This window comes from Protopterus annectens, chromosome 8.part1 (assembly GCF_019279795.1).
Source record: "Protopterus annectens isolate FY-2018-M chromosome 8.part1, PAN1.0, whole genome shotgun sequence".
Lineage (NCBI taxonomy): Eukaryota > Metazoa > Chordata > Ceratodontiformes > Protopteridae > Protopterus > Protopterus annectens.
In genome coordinates this window covers 171,844,955-171,872,683 of record NC_056742.1, presented here as the reverse complement: position 1 = coordinate 171,872,683, position 27,729 = coordinate 171,844,955, and the positions used below count along the sequence as shown (strand labels likewise).

Below are 27,729 nucleotides of genomic sequence, written 5' to 3'. Positions count from 1 at the left end.
GTATAATGCCCACTTTAGCATATATCTGTCCAGACACATGCAACAACTGGAACTTCCACAGAGCTACATTACTAAAAGGATACAAGGCCTAAGCAGCATGTCCTACATAGACCAAATCAGAGCTCTGTCCCTATACTCTGTATCCTACAGACTGCTAAGGTATGACCTGTGTCTGGCATGCAAGACATCCTCCAACCCAATACTGATGGATTTACTGCACAACAGCAAGTCAAATGGCAGCAGACTATACTTTCAGGGATCATTTCTGTAGTTTGTAACTGCAGAGATGCTTTCTTTCTTTAGAAATACTCTGTCTAGGGATCTAAACCTCTTCTGCAACATCAGCAGAATGATTTGGAGGGCTAGATATATCTAGAAGAGGAACAGTCTTCCCATCCTCATAATACAAAGATGTCCTTCTATTCTCATGTTGCAGTATTCATTATTGTTGGGAGGTGGCTGCCTGCAGCACTGTACATCCTGCCAGTATATGAAAGTCTTTGGAAAGGGGTATGTGTGACATTGCATGCGTGTGCCATAAACCAACGTTTATAAGTGTGACGTCTGCACATACCCAACTCAGAACTTTCCTGCCACAGTGATCGTCAGATGTCCGATCTCCAGCTAGAGGTGTTTTTGCTTGTTCGTTGATGTTCAACTGTCCACTTATAGATAAGTTACCTTTTCTTGTATCTAATTGTTGGGGTTTAACTGTATTCCAGCTTTTCATGACTTCTAGGAAGGGCAAGTGTGCTTGTGGAAGGCAGATTCCACATAAGGACACTCACAACCAGTGTATCTTTTGTTTAGGCGAGGAGCACGATTACAAGGCCTGTGCTATCTGTCAGTCATTTGTCCCTAAGACCTTAAGAAGTTGTTTAGCTTCCTTAAAAATCTACCTAGAAAACCAAAGGCTCTGACATCTGGCCTTAGGTATGGAGGGTGCTGCGGGTTTGTCTGATGAGTCGCCAAAAAAGAAGGCCAAGAACACCAGGCCTGAAACTGTATGTGCGCCTCAGGAATCTGTCGAGTCTCTTGAGGTGGGTGTGAGCCCAGGGACTCCTCGGATATTGGATTTACCCCCCGAGCTGGGAACCTTAATGGACGCCAGATCGGTGGAAATCCAGGGTATGTCCGCTGAGGTTCGTGAGCCACCAGGCCCTGATGGCGAGAGGGAACCACAGCTCCCAGATTTGGATAGGCCTACCACTACTCTACCAGCTACCCCAACGTCGGTCCTATGATGGTCTAAATCTCCTGCTTCTCTCAAAAGAAAGCAGAAACTTAAACATACTACAACCCCGACACTTCTGAGTGGGAAGTCTTCTCACAAAACTTATTTAAGGCTTTTTAGGTCTTTCATCCCCAGTTGCCTCAACCACCAGCTTCAGGCCACTGTCTGGAAGATTCTGAAAAGGACACCTACTCCTCTGATGATTCCCTATCCTACTCCTCTTAAATTGAATCCCCTAATGATTTTGCTATCAAAGAGGAAGATTCCTTGAGTCCAGACTCCCCTGGTGAAGACTTCTCTTGGGGACACTATTAATCTGATGATACAGCAAGTCCAATGGGATGTTTCTGAAGTCACTGATTAAAAGACGGTATTTTGAACTTTTGCACATGGAACTGCCATCTCCTTGTGCTGTTCCCCCTGTGCTCCCAGCCTTTCTGGATGCTTTTCATGCAGCTTCCCAGAGTCCTGAGTCCCAGCCCCCAGCATCCAAAAGACCTGACAGGTTTTATAAACTCTCCCCTCAGTCCCAGTCCCAGTTTCTGTTCAGAAACCCACCAGCAGACCGTGCTGTTGTAGCAGTATCTGCAGACAGATCTTCTACACAGTTAACATCTTCCACTCTTTCCCCACTGATAAAGTTAGCAGATTTATGGATAGACAGGGTAAGAAAATTTATACCTCTTCCACCCTTGCCATTAGAGCTTTCAAATTACCATACACACATGGCACAGTTTCTCCTGGATACTTTAGCTAAGACCTCCTCTCTCCTGTCTGACTTGACTGATTCTTCAGCAAAGGTTCAAGTGACGTCTCTGCTTTTCACAGATTCTCAGGTAACCAGACACTCTAAGTGTAGTTACGCTGCTGTGGAGGCTTTTTCTAAGTCTGCAGCTACTGGCTCAGTCCTTCGGCAGTATTCATGGTTCAGACTGCAGCCTTTACCACTTGATTTTCAGGCTAAATTGGTAGATGCCCCCCTCCAATACTCTGCACTGTTTGGTACTGCTTCTGCTGAGCTTTTCAAATCTCTTCAGGAGAAAGGAAAAGAACTGCAGAATTTGAAACATTTACTTGTTTCTCACATACCTAGATACCACAGAAAGTATCCTCAAAAGGCTATCTTTGTTAGGAGACAGTCTACTCCACCTGCTAACCATTCTAAGGGAAGGAGACACTCCAGACGCCCAGCAACAACTAGAACATCTACTACCCCCACTCCTTCCTTTTAGAGACAACCTGGTTAAGACAGAGCTCCCCCTCTGTGACTCGGCTCAGCTGCCTCACCACACCCCTCTTTCCCTGCGTCTCACCATTTCCCTACCCTCCTGGCGAGAGATCACTACCCATCACTGGGCATTATCCATCATCCAAAATGGATATTTAATGGCTTGGTGGGCTCTTCCACTTTTTCAAGGTATCCCACAACTACCATCTTCTCAACTACCACTTTTCCCTCCTATCCTAAAACAACTTCTGGTACAAGGCACAATTCAGCCTGTCCCTCCAGAGCACATAGGCAAGGGTCTCTATTCCAGGATGTTTCTGGTACTCAGGAAAGATGGTCCCTGGAGACCAATCTTAGACCTGTCCTACCTCAACGGCTTCCTCAAGTTCCCCACATTCAAGATGCTTACTCTACAAACCTTACTGCCCCTTATTCCACATCAGGCTTACATGGTCTCTGCAGACCTGAAGGATGCCTATCTACACATACTCATTCATCCCACTTGCAGAAAATTCCTACATTTCTCTATAGGTTCTTCTCATTCTCATTTTCTGCTTTACCTTTTGGTCTCTGTACTGGACCCAGGGTCTTCACAAAATGTCTAGCCCCTGTGATAGCTCACTGCAGACTGCTGGGAGTTCAAATATATCTCTATCTGGATGATGATCTGATCCTTCACAGAGACCCTCAGTCCCTAACTCAGCATCTGCAAATGGTTTCCAACATCCTGGAAACATGCAGGTTCACTCTAAACATGCAAAAATCACAGTTCACTCCCAGCTAGGACCTAATCTTCCTAGGTTGCAGGATACAGACACAACTGATGAATGTCTTTATTCCACAGCAAAAGATAGACAGTTTGACTCAGTACCCCCACTCTCTGCTTCCCCTCTCAACCTTGACAGCCAGACAGTTCCTAAAACTGTTAGGGCACATGACTTCGGTGATCCCTATGCTACCCCTGGCCAAACTTCACATGAGGAAATTTCATTGGTGTCTAAAAACTCTCTGGAGCAAACACCTACAGCCCTTACAGACCACCATCCCACTTTTGCCATGTCTGAAAAAGGAACTTGAGTGGTGGATCACCCAAATCTATTTCAACCAGGGAGTCCTTCTACAAATTCCAACTCCAGTACAGCATCTTTACATGGATGCAGCAGACCTGGGTTGGGGAAGCAGTGCTGCATCTACATTTCAGGCACTACAAGGCACAGGGCACCTGGTCCACAGACAGACAAAAGGATCACATCAACATCAAGGAGTTGAGAGTTCTACTTCTAGCTCTCTAGACCTTTCAGCAACTACTACCAGGTACACTGAGAGTTATTACAAACAACATGACTGTACTTCCTGGATGTCAACAAGCAGGGAGGGACAAATTCCTACCCTCTATGCTCCTTAGCTACACAGATTTTGAATTTCTCCAGCACACTGTTAGTCCACCTACTGGCTGTTCATATTCCAACATCAGAAAATGTTCTGGCAGACACGCTGAGCAGAACTATGGCACCCTCTCATAAATGGATGTTACACAGGGATGTGTTTCTGGACATCGTACACAGATGGGGCATTCCAAAAGCAGATCTGTTTGCCTCCTCCCAGAGCAGACAGATGCCCCTCTTCTTCACAAGGCTACCACATCCATAAGCCTGGAAAGTGGACACCTTCTCCTTCTCTTGGGGGAAGATTTACCTGTATGTCTTCCCCCCATATCTCGGATTCAAAAAGTCTTACTGAAGATTCAAAAAGACAAACCAAAAATCTTACTGGTGATCTCCTTTTGGCCAAGACAGCATTGGTTCCCGCTACTCTTTCAGCTAGCCAAGGGGAATCGCCACAAGTTACCACAAAGGTTTGATTTACTCCCAGAAGACAAGGGATCTCTGATACATCCTCAGCTTCAAAACCTGAACTTGACCCTGTGGTTGATAAACTTCTGATCCCTTTTCACCACCAATATCAGAGGATGTACGCAAAGTCCTGCAGGAGGCCAGGAAACCTAGCACTAGAAAAAAGTAGATTGCAAAGTGGAAAAGATTTTCCAGGTGGTGTTCTAAGAACAAATGGGACCTTTTGGCAGTTCCAGTGCCTTTGGTCATTGCCTATTTGTGTGAGCTCCTGCATTCTGGATGATCATACTCTTCGTAAAGGTACACTTATCTCCGATCTCTGCTTGTCTGCCTGTGCTCCCACTTTTAGCATCCAGGCTAGAAGTAAAACTATTCCTTAAAGGAGTACTGCATATTAGACCTCCTAGGAAACCTGTTCCTTCACTATGGGACCTTAATTTTGTACTGGAAAAACTAACAATACCTCCCTTTGAACCAGCCTTTTTGGCTACTCTTAAATTCTGCACATGAAAAACCATACTGCTGGTGGCTTTGACTACTGCCAGGAGGGTCTCCGAAATCCAAGCCCTCATGTTCATCCCTCCTTACCTCATCTTCCACAAAGACAGGGTTTCCTTAAGGACTAACCCATCATTCATGCCCAAGGTAGTGAATGAACTCTCCTTGAACCAAGCTATTAACTTGCCTGTTTTCTTTCCACATCCTCAGAACTCCTTGGAAAGGAGACTCCATTTCTTGGATGTGCACAGGCAGCTCAGGTTCTACCTGGACAAGACCAAGACCATTAGAGAATCAGACCAGCTTTTTGTGTCCTTTCATCCTAGAGCCCTAGGTAAAGCAGTCTCTAAACAGACCATTGCTTCCTGGATCTCAAAGGCCATCTCCTCCTTCCATTCCTTGCATGGCAAGCCTTTAGCATCTAAAGTGAAGGCTCATTCCACCAGGGGCACAGCTTCCTCTGCAGCCTTTTTCAAAGGCCTAGACCATGCAACCATTTTGGAGGCAGCTACATGGTCTTATGTGCACACCTTCACCAAGTATTACAAGCTGGATTTGATATCCAGATCTAGAGCTGGTTTTGCCATAACAATTCTACAGTGTCTCATTGACTCTACCTCTACTCCAACCACCCAAGGTTCTACCTAAAAGCTTTGGGACTCTCCCTACAGTAATGAATACTGCAACATGAGAATTGAAGGGCATAGAATAGTTGTGTAAAATCTTACCATGACCTTAGATGTTCTCCTCTTCCATGTTGCAGTATTCGGAACCCTCCCTTCTCCCCTCTTTACCTTTTTCCTTTATGATTTATATTCTTGTTTGGGTGTCTGCTTGGTGATGGATTTTACTTCTTTCAATAGCTGGTAGTTTTTTCTTTTACACTAGTTGGTGAGCCTACTTCCCCTTTCTGACACTATAGAAGCTGGCATGAGGTAACCACTACTTTGCTATATAGACTCCTTTCTGAGGTTTTGTCTGGTTGGAATACTAGGAGGTTTATCTTTTGCGGCAATCAGTCCTGAGTTGGGTATGTGCAGATGTCACATTTATAACTGATGTCAGTTTATGGCACACGCATGCAACATTGCAAGTGCCCCTTTCCAAAGACTTTGGTATACTGGCTGGATGTACGGTGCTGTAGGCAGCCACCTTCCAACAACAATGAATACTGCAACATAGAAAAGAAGGACATCTAAGGTTATGGTAAGATTTTACATAACTATTCTTTAATCCCTGTCCATATTCAAGCACTACTTGGATCTTTGGATGGGTAACATAAAATTTGCTTCAGGACTGCTCCCTGTAGTATTAGTAGACAGAGGCAGCTCCTAAATGCTTTATCCCATGCAAAGATCCCCTCAAATTATCTACAATATGATCCCAGTTATTCTTATTAGGGGGAATATACAGTTTTCGACCATGGTATGGGTAAGACCAAACTCTGACCAAATGGACTAGGTTAATTTGAGCACAAAAGGGGAAATTGGCTATACTTAAAATTGGCCACAAGGGCAGCTAGCCTTGTACTTATCTAAGAGCCTATATGTGCCCATAGTGTCCTGCATTAAATAAAGCATGTTGGATGAGTGTAATTACATCATTAGGGCAAGAGCAAATCACAATTAATTAAAATTGCACAATTGTTAGGATATGTACTCAAGTTAACTAATTCTGATTAACGTCTGGCTTAATGATGTACTTGCACATTACCACCATACTCTACTTAATGCAGGACATCAGAGGCATATTACAGTTCCATATTCTGAAGTTTTTTAAATGTTTTTTAGCATTTATAATTAAAATAAAGCTTTATTTTTTAAATGGTGCTCACATGCGTAAAGGTGTGTGTGAATGTTATTTTATAAAAAAATGAAGATGTTAAAAAAAAAAATGCTCATGGTTTTGAGAATTGTATATGCCCCCATTTTACAGTATGCAGCGAGACTTATTTGCTGTAAATGAGTTTGTTCTAATGATATAATTACATCTGCTGTAATGTTATGTTTCATGCAGGACATTGGGAGTGGTGTGTATTATATTTCCACTTTTTGAGAGCAATTCTAAAATATTTTAAAAATCAACTTTTATTTTTCCAAGAGAGAGTTTAAGCGTAAAAATGTATGCAGATATTCTTCTGAAAACTAGAGTACTACTTTAAACATTTGCACATGATCAGGCATAAACTTTCATTTCTACAGTTTGTTGTAACTACCATTGTGTACTAATATCAAAGGATGTTTTTTTTTGTTTTTGCATTATTTATCCAGATGCATTTTTTTCTTTCTTTTTTTTACAATTTTACAGTCATGATGAAATGAAGACTCAGTGGACTCATCCAAAAACTGGTAAAAGAAAACGAGTAGCAGGAGGTTAGTATTATGTTATTGTGTTGGTAACTATTTTAGTGTAATAAACTGGGACTTAATTGTACTTGGTAAGGAATCTTTGTAAAGAGTTGCTGTCAGATCTTTGAAGTGTAGTAGTATTAATGATACTGTAATGATGCATGTTTCTTTATTCATGGAAGGGAAATATAATATACAGCTGTAGGTAATCAGCCTCTCCTTGGCAGTCAGATGATCACTAAAGTAGGCGTATCATTGTGTTTTTAAATCTTTCTTTCATTATTTGAAAGAAAATGGTCATATGACATAATCACTAAAATGAGAGACTAAGTATCCCTGTCATCTTATCATCACATTGCAGTAAATGGGTTGAATGGCTCATTCAGTGAGTAGCCAGTCCTGAGATGATTTTGCTACAAGGAATGATGGCCTGCAAACCAAGTGTTATAATGCATGCAGCACACACAGACAGACAAGTGTGTGGTCAGTAATGTATTTCATAGTGGGTATTAGTTCACATCTCTTAAACTAGAGAGACCACCACTTCAATTATGACGTAACTTTTAAGATTTTTCTGGTAGATGACCTTTCTTGAGCTGAGCGATAACAAACCTTAATTCCTATAATTGCATGATTGTTCCACAAAAGTAAAAACTTGTCTTAGTCAAATCCTGTGGTTTGGCACTTCTAACATCTGAGATAATCTTTTATAAGGGCATTTATGAGGACAATGTGGCAGGAACCTTTTTTCTGGGTTCCAACATGCTATGTGTATTCCCAGCTCTAATTGTCAACCCACAGAGGAATCAGATGTGTGAATAGGTGCAGTAGATCTGCCACTTTTAAAAAGTTTCAATAAGAAGCCTGCTGTGAGAGATCAACGCTGACTGCCATATTAAACATTGCTTGAAGACGCCATGCTTTCAGAAAGGCTGGTGCCTGCTGAAGTCATCCTACAGCCAGAGACAGGATTGTTGCAGAAACATTTCTGAATGAGGCAGTCAACAAGTAAAGGAAAATCTGTATGTTTTATAGTGGGGGAAGTTAACTGCACCTTTACCTCTGCCTAATGCATGCCAAACATATAAGGAAAACTGCCAATTTCTGTACACCAGCCCTCTGAAATGGAAGTGTAACTTAAACAGTCTTCTGAAATGTCACTGCAACATTATCTGCAAACTGTTAATTCCATTTGTGTAGGGGAAACTTGCACCCTTTTAACTTCCACCTAGCTAGATCTAAAGGATGTCTAGGGTTAAGGCGAGGGGGAGGACTGTTGCTAGCTGCTTTGTGATACTCTGATTGCAATGATTGTAATCTATAGAATAACAGAACGGAAAGTGCAAATTAAGAGTAATATTTGCTAAGTACAAGGTTGTGGTATTTCCACATCCTCGCACTCTGATTTGGTAATCATACAGTTAGTATTTATAAGTAGCAGGGATAACAGATGCCAGGAGGTGCAAGAGGGCAAAAACATTTTAAAGATGTAACAGTACGTTATTAATCATTTTTTTTCCCAAAGTGTTGGGTGTTAGATAAGTCTGTCAGACATATTAGGACAGATATGCTTTAGAGAATCTCCAATCTCTGGAATAGGCTTCCCATCCAAAGTGAAGCAGAGCCCTTCCCTATCCCCATTCAAGCACAACTTGGACAAGTAGATGAGAAGTCATTAATTTACCTGCTTCTGATACCCATGTCTCTGATGGACAGAGGAGCCATTAAATCACACCGTAACATATACCCCATATAACCTCTAAGGCACAGCAGCTTGTTGGATACATTTGGGTTGCATGGCTAGGCTTATAAAGGCCATTAGCCTAGTATAAACCTATGATTGTAATCAAATGAATGACTGCACAAATAGTTACCGCAGTAATGTATTTCAGCTTTCTAGCATCGGGCAACCCACGGCACCCCCCATTGATGTGTGCATGTATACACACGTGGATATATCAACCAATTACAGCCACTTTATTGACTGTGCACACCTTAGATGTGGTTTATTACCAAATGAATGGAAAAAATATATAATTAGTGTTTATTTTAATATATTTCATCTTTTTGCTGTCAGGCACATACAGTGCGGCCCATTGCATCTTCCCTTCCTCCCACACACAGATGTGGCCATCAGTTACAGCAACATTGACTGTGTACCCATTAGATGTCAGATTGTGACCATTATTTTAAGATTTATTTATTCTTTTGTTCAGTGTGTTTCATCTCATTGTTTTCAGAAGCATGCAGTGCACCCCACTGTAACCACATATGCTTACACATGCACATGCTTGTTCAAACAGATGTGCCCACCAGTTATAGCATCTTATTGAGTGTATAAATCTGAATTATCTGATTATGGTCTAATGAATAAATATTGCATATACAAATGGCATAATATACTTCTTGCTTGTATCAGACCCATACGTGTAAGCCATTCTACCACTCACTCCTTACAGATGCACATGCATGTTCTCCTGTAATGTTAACTTTATAAAATGCATACTTTCCTACAGTCCAGCTAACAGTGACATGCCAGGAGGTTGTGGACTTATCAGAGTGTTATTTAATTTTAAGTAAAAATGATTTATGTGTTCATAGCATCTATGTCCTGTATACAGATCACTGCATGTTCTTTCACTTTTGACTCAGGCTACTTCATCTACCAGTCACTTAACTAATGCTGCCAGGCAGTTTAAAGTATAATTTCTACTTCCTGAAATGTCAGGAGGACATTTAATAAGGCATAATCTTATTCTGTGTGTGTGTGGGGGGGGGTGCTTGCATAAGTGCTGGGCTGTTTTAAGAATAGTTTAACCAAGTATGCTGCCATTTTTTTTCTTTTTTATAAAAAGTGACTTAAACAGTGATTCCGAAAATGGGAAATTCATCTGTGGTTGTGGGTGTAATGCACTCAGGCAGTTTTTGTATTTGGGAGGTCTGTATCACATTAGCCCATTACCACAAATCACCCCTGCCTCTCTTAGTAATTTCTGAAGCACTGGAGATAGATTTCTGGTCAGAAAGCATACTTTTTTTTTATTTAACATGCTGTTATATCCTTAAAAGTCTACAAAATATTCTATTTTCCCACACCGTAGCATACTGCTACCACCAACCACAGGACATCTTTTGTGCACAGTCACTTTTTCTAAACTAACCATTAACAGAATGCTCCCCTAATATATCACTGACCTTCCCATGGTGCTCATCTACATATCCCAAATATGTACTTCAGTGGCAACCACATACCTCCCGCTGCATATTCTTCATTAACCCATCACTCACAGAACTTCATCTCTGCCTCCTGTCCAAGGCTGTCCATTCCACTACACAATGATCTCTCTTGCTGTCCATTTTTTTTCATGTCAGCCCAATATGAGCACTCAGTCAATATCTTCTCACTATTTAATTGTCTAATTGCCTCCAGTACTTTCTGCGTATGTTTTCTTTGAAGTATGAGTATTGTCCATTGCAACCACCAAAACTGTTAATTCTTTATAAGATTCAGATTGTGTATTGTACAGTGCAACCTTGAAAACTTTATTTTTTAACGTTCACTTTAATGTGTGGTTATTGCACGGTGCAGTTAATACATTATTGAACTCTTGTTATACAGTAGGTTCATAAAGAAGTGTTAGACTAGCTGCTCTTGTGGCTCAGTTTAAGCCTAGCCAAATTCCTTTTTGTCACTTGAATTCACCTATCCCATTTGGTGTCTTATTGGCCTTACCAATCCCACGGTGGATAATTATACATCACTCCCAGTAAGAATAACTGGGATCATACCATAGATATTTTGAGGGGACCCACGCATGGAATAAAGCAGTTAGGAGTTGCCTCTGTCCATCAGTAGTATGGGGGAGCAGTCCTGAGGTAAATTTTCTATTTCCCATTCATAGATCCAAGTTGTGCTTGAATACATGTCTCTGTTATAACCTTATAAACATTTTTGCTTTAAAAGATGTTTGCACATTGTCATATGTAACCTCGGTGCTTTTCTCCTCAGGCCTCTGCTGAAAGGGTTTTTTTTTTTAATTCCCATTCTGACTTTCCCTATAAACAAAGTAGTAACAGCATATAAACAGAAAACAAAATTTCCCACCAGAAAAATCACAGTTCCAGCAAGTGAAAGATCTGTATAGAAAAAGAAAAGGAAATGAATGACTTTAAGTTAGACATACTGGGAAAACGGAGCTCGTGTGACAGAAACTAAAAACTTGGACACCTTTAGTGGTTATTACTGATTATTGTGATAACATTTTTCTAAAGACTGAAAAGGTGCAAGCTCTTCCTACAAGAGTAGGTGTGAGCCTCAAACTGCAGCTAGGTCAAAACACTGATTAACCTAGCAAACAAGAATTGTACTGAAATCCATCTGTACCGTCTGATTCTGCTATTACCCCAATAGCAGAGGGTGTAAATGTTTAAAGACTTGCTCAGAGTCTTGTATTGTGCCAGTGGAGACTGAGACACTCAAATCTAGGACTGTAGAATGAAGCTTATTAACAGTTTATAGCATAGCCTTTTGAGCTGTTAGCTGATTGTATGTTTCATATTGTCATAAACGATAGACTAGATTTTTAATAGCTTTTTCTTAGTATCCCTTGAATGTCACTGATACAAAGACATAGGTGGGTCTGCTGGAGTGACTTGGCATGTCTGTGTCTCAGATGTGGCTGGCTGACGTTCAGAAGTTGATATTTTATCTGGTTTTCAGTGCATGAGGTTTAATCTTTGCGGCTAGAACGTGATGGCATTTTTTATTGAAATTTATGTTAATCCCAACCAGTAATAGGTTCACATCATGACTATACTGTATTAAATTGAGGCCAGTTGGAAAAGCTTGATGTATTTTTGCATGACCAAAATAAGCGGCATGAAAAACCTCATATTTAGTTTAACAGTAATGTTTCAGAAAAATAAACTCAACCTTCTTAAATTTGTAAGTTGAAACACTGAAAAAAATAGTCAAGTTGTTGGGCACTATTGATAGGACTTTGACCAGATTTTGGGGACCCTTGGCCAGAGTGTTTTAAATGTAAGTGGAAGAGGACTAGGAGTTTGCTAAGCAAGCAGGCAGAAGGCACCATGAAATAGAAGAAAGCAGATATGGTGATATAAATTAATGTATGCAGAGTAGTAACTGGTTTCTGATTTTTGGTCTGTCATTAATAATACCTAAATAAAAAAGAACACTGGTTCCCTGCCAAATGGTTATCCCCTGAATCAATTTTGAAAGATGCATTTGTTATTTGGCAGGCCATTTCCAAAATAACAGAATTATAAATATGCATTTGACTTGTACTTGGTTCTAAAGGATGGATCATAATTTGCATTGTAGTTCTTGCGCTGACAGGTTTGACATTGTGCTGCCTTTTTTTTCTCTAAAAGGCCGTTTATCTCCTTCATTGTCGCCATTGTGTCACAGGCTTGTAAAACTGCAAGGTAACTGATTTTAGACTGTTTTTTTAATCGCCTTTTTTGATGTTACACAGGTAAAGATCGTTCTTTTAATGCTCTGACTGATTTTATTCATTTCCAAGTAAAAATATTTCTTTTCTATTTAAAAGGAAACTAAAAATTGTCAAAAGCAATTTTATCACTTTAGTATCTAGAACTGTCATAGTGTTGTACCTGTCATAGTGTTGTACCTGCCCACATGTATATAACTTTTTCCTCTTCAGTTTCATGCATTAAAGCGGTCTTTTTTTCACCTCCCTTAGAGCTACCATATGGATGGGAACAAGAAACAGATGAGAATGGCCAAGTGTTTTTTGTTGAGTAAGTTGTAGAAATAATTTATAAAGTTTATTGCTCATGATGCTGCAAAATACAGAAAATGTAATGCAAATGGTATAGTGAACATAGGGTCAAAACCTTTCTTTTTTTTAAAGAATGTCATTGTTTTGCTTCATTGCCTGTATTTCAGCACATTGCGTACTTTGGGGGATTCTGTGATACCATTGCAGTTCTTTCCTTGATAATTTGACATTGTGCTGCTGCCTTTTTTCCCCCAATGGTGCAGCGGTAGCGTTGTTGCCTCACAGCAAGAGGTTCTCCCGTTCGATTCTTGGCTGAAGTGCAGGGAGTGCCTTCTGTGTGGAGTCTACATGTCCTCTCCGCGGTTGGGTGGGCGTTCGAAAGACATGCGTAAATGAGCGTGCCTTCGTTGAAGGTTGGACGTCGAGCTGGCACCTTGGTGTTCGTTAAAATCTACTGCCAATCATTAGTGGACCGGAGTTCCGCTGTGGCGACCCCATAACCGGGAAAAGCCGAAAGACAACAACAACAACTATAGGTATGTCTTTTCCCAAGATTTAAACTCAACTGCCATTTCAATTTCCTGTTCTCAGTTGTCAGTTCTGGATTAGTACAAAGTGTTTTCCTGGGTCTTTCCCAGTATGTGGCAGAATGAATCACGAAAAATTCATATGATTGTGTGGGTGTTTGATGCTGTTGCAGAAACTTTTTCTTAACAAAACTAAATTTTTTATCTTTTATGGCATGGATTAATCTGGCTTTGGTAGAATATGGATTATTAAGCGTATATTTGTTAAAGGTGTAGTAGGTAAAGATGTGTTTAAATAACTAAGGTTTTTTAAATCATTAAGAGTTTCTCACCTTGTGTTTCAGAAGGACAAAATATGTGCTGTGTTAATGGTCGAAGCATTGTATAGTTGTCAACAAGTGTTTATGTTCCCTATCATTTTTAGTGGTGAGTTTTCTTTCTTTCCTGGAATAAATAACGTTTGGTGAACTTGGAAATATATATGACCTAGTCTGCAGGCTACCAGATGGGGTTGATAGACTAACATATCACTTGTAGTTCTAAAGCTCTTAAACCAGTTAAAGTTCCTTTACAAGTTATGTGATATTCAAGAGATGCGTAATAAAGTTTACACTTGAGTAATTGTTGACGTGTTTACCTTTTTTTCCTAGGGACTTTTTCTTAGCACTTCTTAGAAATTTCCATAACTTTATTTTAAAGTTTTTTGGCTACCCACCACTCATTGTTTCCCTTGCATACAGTTGTATTTGGTCTTCATCTAAACTGTTTCTTTTTCAGTCCTGTTTTATAGAAAAATGTTTTTTTTTCTGTCTTTTGTCTCTTGTATCTTTAAAAAGTTTCTACCTAGTCCTATCTTCGACCTAAACAGTAATGTTAATTTATATTTAATTGCAGCATAGTGTAAATGTTTTTGTATTATTGCACATATTTCTACGTATTTCTCAATAGTATATAGTTGACTGCAGTTTGGAGATTTTGCTCCACAGTACACTTCTTTTAAAGGGACATTCCCTAGGTGGTCTTTCATGAGTAACATATTCAGTAAATAAATTACTAACACAACCTGTATGTGTCCAGAAATGCATGGATATTTGTTCATTAGTGTGTGATTTCTCCTTGGGATACGAGTTAATTGACACAACCCCTCAACGGCTTCATGTGAATACCAATCCAGCCTTTAAGCCGTAACTGACAACGTTTTGTATAATAAAATAGTAAAAACATAACAGTTGAAGTTTTGAAAGCAGTGTAGGAAGTGTAAAGTTAAAATAACCCTGTTTACATTTAGTGAGCAAGTAATTAAAAAAAAGTCATCTGAATAGTGACAGAGTGTCTGAATGATGGATAAGTAAAACCAGAGTCCTTGAGAATTTGGTCTGGCATCCATAGTTCTTCATTTAAAGTGAAAACTCTGCAAACAAAGAGTACCATATGACATGCATCTTCCTATAGTGTGCTCATTATCATTTTATATATATATATATCCCACATTCTACAATACATCTTTTTAAATGTAAAAGTTGTGTGGTATGTCTGACTTTGTGAAGAAATAAGTAGGTTTAGGAGGAGCAAGGATGAATCCGAAGGCACATTGATTTTCATCAAGTTACAGCTTGGTGAAGAACCAAGTCGCAAAGTATATTTTCATTAGGACAAGTTCTAGAATAGTTATAAGCTTTTCGGCGGGGGCAAGTCCCACCACCAAACTTACTGTGTGATTGCACCAACATAATGAAAAGGAACATTTCTAAAAACAAAGCAGTCATTACTGGTACACACTTAGAAGTCAAGCCAGCAAAAATTTCATGTGAAGGCATAGATCAGGGAGGTCTCCATGGGTGAGCTGAATTTAGCCAGATGAAAACTGTTCAAGTTTTTATTGAACAAACTGTAGGAAAGCTATCTAAGGGCCAAAATCATAACACTATGCCTAAATCATAGCAGTTGAGAGATGCAACTTTTCGGACAGTTCTCGTTGCATTACAGCTTTACTTCATAACATAACTAAAAGAATTTCTCCTTGTATTTCTTGAATGTCACATTTCTGGTCTGTATTGTCCTGTGACAGGATTGACTGACACTTTCAGTTTGTTCTTTTTCTAAACTTTGATTTTTATTTATTTGACATTTGTTGACCGGGTTAGTCCATCTGAGCTAGTGACCCTTTTTAGCGGAGACCCGGGGAGAAAAACTCCACAGTAAAAAAATTATACAAGTATAAAAAGTCAAAGTACAAAATTTGTCTGTATCCAAGAATTCTTTTATAATGCTTTCCATCTTCATCAACAGCAAGAATCTTGCTTTATCCAGCAACTTCATCTTAAATTGTGGATTTGCTATGGCTTTTGAATTTTTGCTTTGTCTTTGGCATGTTAATCTGGTACACTTTTTTGTAGTTTCTATCATAATAATATTCTTGCCTTTGCTTATTCCTTTCCATTATTTTGTTTACTTTGTATTGATTTTGAGTTGTCACCAATGTAGTTGAAGTATGGAATCTGTCCATTAACCGATGAGTCAGTGAGAAAATGAGCCCCTGCATTTGACTATTCTTGTATTTTGCATTCATAATGGTAATATGAGAATCTTCTTAGCTTTTGCTCTTGCTCGTGAGATTTTTTTCATTGTTTTGATAGTTCTGAATTGTAGATAGTATGAACTGGCGATTATATGTCTGAGTTCAGTTAAATACAATTTTTTTGAGCTACTGACTCTTGTTTTCAGGACATTGTCCAGTATGACAACATCAGGAATCATAGAAAAACTCACTAAGCTAGGCATCAACCCCTATATCACTAGGTGGGTTGCAAACTGGCTCACAGATAGAACCCACAGTGTGAAAGTAGCTGACTCCAAGTCAGACTGCCGACCAGTCACGAGTGGAGTACCACAGGGATCGGTCCTGGGTTCTCTCCTGTTTGGAATCTACTTCTCTGAAGTCCAGGCCAACATGAAGAGACTCTGGCTGACAAATTCACAGACGATTGCAAGTTAGGAGCAGTTATTATCTCCCCACTGAGACCAGCGACTGGTGACTTTCTCAAAGAAGTCGACCAAGTTGAGCAGGCATGATCTACCCTTCACAAAATCAAACTGTGTAGGATCCAGAGTTTGGAGATTCCTTATATCCTTGTTTATTAGGTCCATGATGATGCATTCTATAGCTTTGCATATCAGACTCGTCAGGCTAATTTGGCGATAATTCCCGGGGTCTATTGTCGCTCCTCCTTTGTGGAGAGGGATGGCTGTAGCAGTGCGCCATTTGGTAGGGACAAAGCCTGAGTTGAGGCTGTGATTGAACAGGGGTGCCAGTTCACTCAGTAGTTCATGTAGAACACAGCCAGGGATATTGTCAGGTCCCATAGAAGCTGCATTCTTGGCCTTGGACAATGCTGTTGTAACCTGTGCAGCAGTAATACTGGTAAAGACAGAGACAGGCCGCCTAGGTCCATAGCTGCCGACGCCGCTTCTCCTAAGCTAGTCTCCAGTTCACCGGTACTCAGTGAGGTGCTTTTGCAGCCCCTGATAATTGCTACTTCAGATTCGCAGGCCTGAACTGAGACCCATTTGGATGTCCAGTATGCCGCGAGATGCTTCTACTGTGGAACCTGCGGATGTCTCTACCTTGGATGGGTCCGGAGCCTCTGTGCAGGTACCGGCTTCTGAGACTGTATTCAGGCCTACTGACTTGCATATTAAACTAATGCCATCTTCTTCTTCAAGGCCTAAAACTCGATCCATGCCTAGAAAACCGACGCCCAGACCGCATGGTCAGGCCTCTATGCCTAAAAAAACAAATTATAAGAATGGCTGAAGACCTTATTACTTTAATCAGGGGAGGCCAGCCTTCTCCCTCTAAGAAACCTAGGACTAAATTTTCTTATGATTCGTCTGATCAGGATTCTGAAATTTCTGTTTCCTCTAATGACCAGGATTTACCCTCATCTACCTATGAGGATTCTGATGCAGAGGACTCTATTCCCTCTGCTTCCCCTCCAGAGGATTTCTCTTTGGGTGAAACCTTGCATACTCTTAGGGAGCATTTTCGCTGGGAAAGCCAGGATTACTCTGATTCTAAAAAGAGGCTTAGGGATCTCTTACTCCTGCCCCAACACAGGCCTTTAGCTATCCCCCCTGTACTGGGCATTGTTGATGATGTCTTTTCGGAGTCTAGCTTGGCCCCTGACTCCTTACCTCCTGCTCTCAGAAAACCAGATAGATATTACAGGGTTCCTGACTCTCACAAGTTCCTCTTTAAAAATCCTACTGCGGATCCTGAGACCATTTTGCAGGGACCCAAGGGCATTAAGGCTACTACTGCCAAAAATCCTACCCCCTCTGATAGAGATTCCAGGGCGCTGGATAGATGGGGTAAGAAGGTATACACTTCTGCAACCTTGGCCATTAGGGCCTTAAACTGCCAGTTTCATATGTTAAAGTATAAGCAGCATGTTATTGGATTGCTTAAACAGAAAATTATGTTTATTCCTGACTGTGCTGAAAATAAGGATTTACAGGATTTAATGCATTCTGCTGAACAAGTTGGAAAACATACTTTGCAATGTGGTTTTGATTCACTAGAGGCATCTTGCAAGGCTGCTGTTACTAGGTCTGTACTTAGAAGGTATTCTTGGCTTAAGGAGCAATCTTTGCCAGATCATGTTAAAGTTAAATTGCTGGATGCTCCCTTAAACCAGGACCGCCTGTTTGGCAACAAAGCAGAAGAAGTACTTAAAAAGATGGTGGAAAAAGCTAAATCTATGCAAACTGTTAAAGATTTCCTGCAAGTACAGCTTCCAAGATTTTGTAGGCATGGGCCCTCTAAGAAATGGTCCTTTCCTGCCTCTTCCAGGCCTTCTCAGTCCAAACCCAGAACCAGCTGGGCACTCAGGCTTCAGTCCCAAGGTATGCATAAGACTAAGCAGTGGGGGCTCCCACTTCCAAAGCAGGAAGGAGTAAGATTCCCCCTTATGGTAAACTGTCTCAGTGACCTAACTTTAAAACTTCCAAGCCCTTCTCAACTGACTGCTCCTTTAGGGGGAAAGATTGCGCTGCAGGCAAAAAACTGGGAACTCATTACCCAGGACAAATGGGTTTTAAATATAGTTTCCCAAGGTTACAGATTCCACTTCCACACTTTACCAACCCCAAACGGTTGGCCAGATCTACCCTTAAATCAGTGGGCAGAGGCTCAAAAGCAAGTTCTGTCTCATATAAGGGCTATTCAAACTGTCCCAGAAGAGGAAAGGGGACAACGTTTCTACTCAAGACTTTTTCTGGTGCCCAGAAAAGACAACTCCTGGCATCCTATCCTGGATCTCTCTAGCCTAAACACTTTTTTGGTGATCCCAAAATTCAAGATGCTAACTCTTCACCATTTGCTTCCTATGCTAGGAAAAGATGCTTGGTTGGCAACACTGGATTTAAAGGAAGCCTACCTGCACATCCCAATCAGGGAATCTTGCAGAGGATACCTACGCTTCAAAGGAGGCTTCATGCACTATCAGTTCTCTGCACTGCCCTTTGGCTTATCTACTGCGCCCAGGATATTCACAAAGTCCCTAGCTCCAGTCATTGCATTTTGCAGGCAAAGAAATATTCAAATATACCCATACCTGGACGATTGTCTAATTCAGGCAGAAAGCCAGGGCATACTATTGAATCATCTGGCATTTGTACAAAAAGTGCTAACTTCTCTGGGGTACACCATAAACGAAAATAAATCACATCTGGTACCCTGCCAACAAATTGTATTCCTGGGAGCAAAAGCTTGAACACAACTTCCCAGATTGCTTTCCTCACGCCAGAGAAGCAAGTTCATTTCACAGCTTACTTCAAACTAATGGCCACAAAGACCCTGCTATCTGCAAAACAAATACTGCAAGCCTTGGGGTTCATGGCCTCCTGCATTCTCCTAATTCCATATGTAAGACTGCATACGAGGAAACTACAATGGTATCTAAAAAGCCTATGGTGTCAACATTCTCAGGATGTAGAAGCAATGATTCCTTTCAGACCTTGCCTACAGTTAGAGTTCCTTTGGTGGGCTGAGGCCTGCCACCAAAACAAGGGTCTACACCCTGCCGCCCAAACCCTAACAACAGATGCATCAGACTATGCATGGGGGGATCACTTGGCAGGGCAGTGCATTCAGGGCAAATGGAACCCAAGTCAAATGCACCTGCATATCAATCAAAAGGAAATGTTAGCTGTACAGAATGCTCTGACAGCCTTCAAGGACCACATTCTTCCAAGACAACTAATGGTAAAGACGGACAACATCACTGTTATGTGGTACATAAACAAGCAGAACCCACTCATATCCTCTCTGCAGACTAGCCATGGCTCTGTGGAACACAGCCTTGAGCTACCAAGTGCACCTACAGGCTCAATTCCTGCCAGGAAAGCTAAATACATTGGTAGACAATCTAAGCAGAAATCTCATGGACCCACACGAGTGGAAACTGGAACCAAAGACATTCAACATGTTGATAAACAAATGGGGGAGCTCAGAGATGTACCTATTTGCCTCCCCCCAGAACTACCAATTGGACAAATTCTGCACAAGTACTCCCCACAAACAAGCTTGGAAAGTGGATGCCCTGTCCTTCACCTGGAAAAATCTGTCAGTTTATGCCTTTCCTCTCCAAGGTACTACTAAAGATCAGACAGGACCAACCAAGGATGATACTGATTGCACCAGACTGGCCACGCCAACACTGGTAACCCCCTCTTGCACAGTGTGTCACTACTGGCACCTGCCTCAGACCCCTACCCTGCTGTCCCAGCAGAAGGGCCAGATTTTGCACTCTCAGCTTCAAACCCAGAACCTGGTAGCCTAGCTAATTACCTGATCTCTCTGTTACCATTCCTCAGTAAACAAGTGTTGGATGTCATTCTGGAGGCAAGGAGGCATAGTACTAGAAAATCTTATGCTGAGAAATGGAAAAGATTTTGTTTATAGGAACCAAACTCGGGGGATGAGCACAGCAGCGCCCAATTTACCTCAGATTCTGCAATACGTAACTGAGATACTTCACAAGGGCCTTTCATTTTCCTCCATCAAAATTCATGCCTCAGCCATTTCAGCTCATTACAACACAGAACCACCCCTCTTCTCTCATCCACTGCTCAAGCAGTTCCTCAGAGGGGCCAAAAACTTAAGACCACCCAGGAGAGCCCCTACTCCAGCCTGGGATCTTAACTTTGTATTTGAAAAACTTACTCTACTTCCTTTTGAGCCAGCTGCAAATGAAGAGTTGAAATTCCTTTATTGGAAAACAGCCTTCCTTTTAGCCATCACTCCAACAAGAAGGGTGTCTGAATTACAGGCCTTTATGGCATTGGAGCCTTTCATCATTTTCATGTAGACAGGTTGTCCCTCAGGACCAATCCCTCCTTCATGCCCAAGGTAGTATCCACTGTGGCTCTTAATCAGTCCATTCATTTGCCAGCCTTCTTTCCTAATCCACAGAACAAAGGGTAACAGATACTGCACTCCTTAGATGTGCATAGATAACTTAGATTTTACTTGGACAGGACTAAACCTCTCAGGAAATCTGAACAGCAGCTGGTGGCATTTGCTGCAGGTGCAGAGGGGAAGGCCATTTCAAAGCAAACCCTTTCTAAATGGATAGGCCATTGCATTAATGTATGCTATAAGCACCATGGAAAACCTATCCCACAGGGGATAAGACCACATTCAACCAGGGCTGCATCTACCTCTACAGCCTTTCTCAGAGCTGTGCCTACCAGGGACATCGTAGAAGCTGCTACCTAGAGTTCTGTACATACTTTCACCAGGCATTACCATTTTCCAATTTTCTCTAAGTCCAGAGCTGGTTTTGCCACTGCAGTCTTGCAGGGCCTTATAGCTGGTCCTAATGCTATCTAAATCCTACTCCCATCCTTAGCTTTGGGAATCTACCCAAATTTGATGACTGCAACATTGAAACACGAAGAACATAGTACAGTTGTGTACACTTACCATAAATGTAGATGTTCAAGTGTATTCACTGTTGCAGTCCTGGTTACCCTCCATTCCTTTTTACTATGCTTAAAAGTTTTTGGTGTATTTGCTTTTTTGTTGGAGGTATAACCTTGTGTGTATGTACATATATATATATATATATATATATCTATATATATATATGTATATATATATATATATATATATATATATATATATATTTAATTGCTTCCCATTAGGGGGGCACCTGACATCTGGGGCAAGAAAAACTGATGTAATGGCGTCGACTGCATGCTTTATACCCCTGACTACCTGACATCATGGAAGATGAGACAGCAACCGAGGCAAGACCCAAGACTTTGATAATCAGGCTGACTGAGGGCTACTGCAAGCAGATAACCCAAATGTGATGACTGCAACAGTGAATACACTTGAACATCTACATTTATGGTAAGTGTACACAACTGTACTTTTTCCCAGTTAATGGTGGGGGTAGTTGAAGTTGCCCAGTATGACAGTGTTAGGTTGGACCCTAATATTCTCCAGGGTGCTTAGGAACGTGGAGTGTGATTCTTGGGACATGGTTGGGGACCTATAGCAGGCTATGACCTGAATCGCTGTCTTACCCAGTGTTAGCTGCACCTGAAGTATCTCAGATGCATTATGTTGGGCTAGCAGTCTGGAGGTGTGCGTATCCTTTATGAATATGGAAACACCACCGCCTTTGGAGCTTCAGTCCAAGTTCTGAGGCCGAAAGGTGTGGAATGAGTTATAACCTGGTAGTGCAGGGGTGCTTCCTGCTGCCTTGAACCAGGTCTCTGTTATAGCACAAATGTCAATGTTCTCCATTTTAAGGAGTGCTTCTAGCGAGTGCATTTTGAGATTTAGACTTCTAGTGTTGAGCAGCATGACTCTCAGATTGCATTTGTTTGTAGCTGTTACAGTGGTAATTTGGTCTTTGGAACACTGCCTAAAAAGGCACTATAGGGGTGGCAAGAGCCTTGGCCAATATCCGAAAGCCCAGATATGACAGATGCAGGCCACCTCTGGCAAAGCATCGAGGTCTGCCAATCATGTCATCCCAGGCAGACAGATACTGGATCCCCTTAGAATGATACCAGAAACTTAGCCAATTGTTGAAATCAATCATTTTCTGCTTGTACTGTGGTATCATTCTGGGTGATGGTAGGATGCTACTCAGGGATAGGGTCATACCCGCCTGGGCTACATAATGCAAGAGCTCCTCCATGTCTCTTTTCATGTAGTCCAGTAAGGTACGTCATAGGTCATTCACATCCACATGTACAATGACAGAGTCATATTTGTACCTGTTGTTGAGGGACCTGAGTGCGTGCGTTATGTGGTGGATCCTAGCACCTGACAGGTAGCTGAGTGTTACTTTCTCCTTATTCAACCTAGTGAGTGGGACATCAGTGTGCCTCACTATAGAGTCACCTGTGACTAGTGTGTTGGGCATGCTGTTTTGCCTTAGGGGCTTTTGTTGAGTGGCACACTGTTTAGCAGAGTTATGTCTCTCATCATTAGTGTTGTGTTGTGGTGGTCGGGTGCGTTTCTGCCTTGGAGGTCTCTGTTATTTGTGTAGATTTTTATTGAGAGCCTCCGCGAAGGTGGGTGTGTAGTTTGTGTTTTTATGTGAAGGCAGTGCTGGTGTGTGTTCTGGAAGGCTGTATGTTCCATGTGGTGTGGTGCAAGTGTTGACCTTCTCCTCTTGACCAGCTATTCTGGTCTTGGCTGGAGAGTGAGTGGCTTCCAGTTTGGATATATAAGTGCATCTCTCACAAGTCTGTGCGTTGGGAGGTAAGAGGAGAGGGTTGCCAATGTACATGATGCAGTTGCTACATTGCCTCAGGATGCCCAGGTTCACTAGGGTAATAGAAGAAAGCACAGGGAACTGACCTTTAGACATGCCTGGAGGGGTGGGCATTAATAAAAACTGGAGCTGTTTCCTTGTAGAACGTTTAGTGCTGGTAGCACTTTTGTGTGCTACAATAATTGCTACAAGAAGTCTGGTAAAATGCTAAACTAATAAGCTCGTAAAAGTGCAGGAGAGGAGAGAACTAGCAGATCTAAGGCAAAAATTGAAGAGCAGACTTTGACACTGCTGAGAAGCTTACAAACAGTCCTGAATACAGCAAATCTGTATCTGGACTAGATTAGTTACAGGAAAGGTGGCAAACAAGCGCAGATGTGGACTTTTAATCCAGAAAGTTGAAAGAGATGGAAAAAACTGCCCAAAGGCCAATAAGCTACTATTTCTGGGGCAGAAACTGCTCCTCCTGTACTAGATAGGCTAGCTAGTGCTTACTACTCCCACTGATAAGTTAGAAGGCTTCCCTCCAACATAGAAAGGCTTGAGAGGCTCAGAAGCTTATAAACAGTCCTGGATATAGCAAATCTGTACCTGGACTAGACTAGTTACAGTTTTGTACACACAGCTGCTACTTTTTCACTTTGAATTTATTTTACCATACCTAGCTTTTTAAAAGCAAAATTAGCCAACATAGTATGAGATTTTGCTTATTTATGATGTTACAAGTTGATAAATGATCCTGCAGTTCTTATGTTTCCATTAATCTTAGCAGCTTTTGGCCCAGTGGCAGAATATGTGAAGTGTACTCACAAACCATGTAAGTACCTAATAGACCCAAATGCTTTAAAAGTATTTTTTAACAACGTATTACATTCTGCTACTGTGCCTGTTGTAAGTTCAGCATTTTACATTGGGCATATGTTTGCAACAGTTTGGCTTGCACTCGTTTTCACTGCTTCAGAGGTATTTTCAGACTTTACTGCGTCAAACCTTTGTATCCATAGGAAACACTAGTATGTCATTTTTCAAGTTTCTGTTAAACAGTATGCAGATCTTTATGAACACAGTTGCCTTTAGTTTTATACATTAAAATATCATTTTTAACACATATTCTGTAGACTTATAAATGCAGAATGTATGACTCGCATATGACCACATATTATACATGAGGTTTGAATTCTAACATGAAAAATTTCCTGGTTGTTTTTTCCTCTCATTACAGTTTTTGCTACTGGCATTTTTTAGATTGTTATTGTTACAACATGTTCTAACTTTTTCTTTATTGAGACTTTGCAAGCTGCTTTCTTTTACATACGTTGTTTTCTTCAGGTAATTATTTTAAACTGTGCCGCACACACATGCACAGCTTTTGCTAAGGTTATGACTTTTTCTGTTAATAGCCTGTTTTTGATCTATCAGTTCTTGTACCAAAACCACAAACTTTTGTGAGTTTAATGTATCATACAATTCACCAAGTTCCAAGTGTTTGGCTGTGCTTTCTTCTCAGTAGCATTTGCATTTGTAGTCTCTCTATGGGGCTTTGTACTCTTGTATCAAAGAAATGGTGAATGTCCATCCACCTACAACCCCTTTCTCATTTTTGCTCATGGGGTCATTGTATCACTTCACCAGTGGCAATCATCTAGAGCAAAGGTTTACACCGCTGAGTGGCTATTCCTGCCACGGTAGTTCTTCCAGACCACACACACACACACACACACAGTCACACCTGTGGCCAATTTAGAGTGTCCAATCCACCTACTGCATGTCTTTGGAATCGGGGAGGAACCCAGAACACCTGGGGGAAACTCATGTGAACACAGGGAGGACATGCAGACTCTGCAGAGAAGGCACCCCTTTCGAGAATTGAACTGGGGAACTCTTGCTGTGAGGCGACAACACTCTCCACTGTACCACTGTCATATGTTTTCTAGGCTCACATTAATTCCTGAAATTCTTGTTCTGTTGCCTCTATGGTATATTTTTCTTCCTCATAAATAGTAAGAGTTAAATATTTTCAAGACTGCTTCCCCAGTGAAATGCAGGAATGTGGCATACTGTACCTTTTTTGTCATCTTAGCAATTTGACTTGCAGTGAGGAATAAATCAGATTTATGGATACCAAATGCCAGTATTTGGACAGATTTATATGCTGCAAGAGAATTTATTTTGATTGAATTAAATTTTTGTAGCGAGTTATATTTTTGTATTATTGAACAGACAAACTTTTAAAAGTAAATGTTTTTCTTCATGTGTGCAGGTATATTTTTTCAGATTCTGACAAATATTTCTTCAGCTTTGACTCTTTTTCAACCCCAACTTAAATCTACTTTCCGTCTGCTACCTATGCTCCTTTTTCCTTAGTCCTGTCTTCTCTTTGTGCTTCTGCTTTGGATCGCTCTTTTACGTGATTGTAATGAGACCATTTTATGTTCTTCCCATTGTATTCTTTCCATTGGAACTTTACATGGCCAAGCACTTTCAGATTTTCTTCCTACTGCAAGCGCTCCTTCCCCTTATTTTAAAGATTACTTTTTTCAGGTTTCAAGTCCTTTTTTCTGTGAGGCTACCAGAACTGTATGCATTATTTAAGTGTGGCCTTACAAGTGCTCTGTATATGGTTAGAGTGACATCTGCCTGCCATATGTAAATCTATCCTCATTCACAGCTCAACCCACCATTTTGCTTGGCTTTGTGATAGCTTGGTTATAAGGGTGATGTTAACTCCCAGGTCTTGGTTCTTACCATTTCTGTTTTTGGGCCCCTTGGTCTGTAATTTATTTGTGGATACCCCTGCCCCCATTCAAAGGCCATATCCCTATATTTTTTTCTGATGTCCTGACTGAAATTACTGTTGTACTGTTCTTGACATGGGTTCACACTGCTGATGTCCAACCATGGTACCAAAGCTTTACATTCTTGAGGTCATACGTCTGCATGACCTCAGCTCATAAGTGTATGGATTTATACATGAATATATGAGCATATAACCCAGACTCTTGCTGCCAGCCCAAACACAGGTTCTGCATCCATTGGACTGATCACAGTTTGGTCATTGGTACCACCACTTCATTTGATCGTTTAGTCAGATAAGTGCCCCATTTAGGAAACCTTCCTTTGCCTTTTTTGCTTACATTTTTTTTTTCAAATTTGTTAGATGTGAGCTAGGGTGGTAAGTGTGAGTGCAGTAGGAAGATCCCGTACAAGGACTTGCACACTAACTGCCTTTTCTGTCTAGCCCCAGAGCACGATTACAAGGCCTGTTCTATTCGTCAATCATCTGTTCCCAAAACCCTTGAGTCGAGGCTTTCCTCTCTTCACACCTTACTGAAAACTCAACTTCTTAAATGCCTAGCTCAATCCAAAATGGCAGAATCCGTACCCCTGAACATACCTCTGCTGCAAAAGAAAAAGCTTAAGAGGCCCAGAATAGATAACTCTGTTTAATTTTTTGGATTGTGACATATCAGCTGATGTTATAGAACCAGAGGTACATCAGGTTACCTCTTTTACCCACTACTAAAACATCCATCAGTGGCTACTATGGCTGCTGAGGCCTTGCAGACTTTGGATACTTCAGATTAACTGCAGCTTGTCATTTCTGAGGGCCCTCATGGTATTCCTCAAATATTAGTTAGGGAGGAGATTCCAGGTACTTTAGAAAGATATGGCAGGGATCCAAACCTCTGAGTCTCCTACACGCGGATGTCATACCAAAAAAATCAAAAACAAAAGATTAGGCATGTAGCCTCCCTCACAGTAGCTAGGGGAAGGTAGTGCATTGATTTTTCCCAAGGCTTGTTTAAAGTTATCTTGACTCTGAAACCTCCCTCCTTTGTGTCTCCACAGCCAAAAGCTACACCTCAAAAGTTTACCATTGTATCTTCTTTTGAGGAAGAACAGGATTATGACTCAGACCACTCTTTAGACTATTCCACTCAATTACATTCATCTGGACAAATCTTTTCAGATGAAGAGGATTCCCATTCTCCAGTTTCTCCTGTTGAGGTGGCTTCCTTTGGAGAATCTATCCGAAATATGATGAAACATTTTGAATGGCAGTCTACACAAATTTCTGCTGTACAGAAGAGGTACTTAAGCCTCTTGGAAATGGGCACTCGTGTCCCTTCCCCAGTCCCTGCTCTACTTCAGGTTTGCCAGGATGCCTTTCAGTCAACCTTTTCAGCATTTGACTCTTAGCCGAAAGCTCCAAAAAGACCAGATAGTTTTTATAAGTTACCTGATGAACTTAAGTACTTGTGCAAGAGTCCTGTGGCTGACCCTTCTGTAGTGTCTCTTTCCTCAGACAAACCCTCTAAGCTCCTCCCTAGGGGTAATGCTCTACATATAGAGAAGGACAATAGGGCTTATGGATAGGTGGGCAAAGAAGGTATACATCTCTTCTACCATAGCTTTTAGGGCAATTAACTACAAGACACAAATGACGAAATATTTGATTTCTGTACTTTAGTCCTT

At 41.1% G+C, this 27,729-nt stretch overlaps 1 protein-coding gene and 1 pseudogene across 1 annotated transcript in view; both read left to right on the top strand.

The window, feature by feature from the left end:
* The window catches only part of LOC122810270 (WW domain-containing oxidoreductase-like), a 481,533-nt gene that overhangs the window by 27,196 nt on the left and 426,608 nt on the right, over window positions 1–27,729 (top strand). The window contains exons 2-3 of the mRNA XM_044081805.1: window positions 7,121–7,185; window positions 12,888–12,945. Of these exons, the coding sequence (XP_043937740.1) occupies window positions 7,121–7,185; window positions 12,888–12,945 (123 nt within the window). The remainder of the gene's footprint in view (window positions 1–7,120; window positions 7,186–12,887; window positions 12,946–27,729) is intronic.
* On the top strand, window positions 241–319 carry LOC122810463 (annotated as a pseudogene).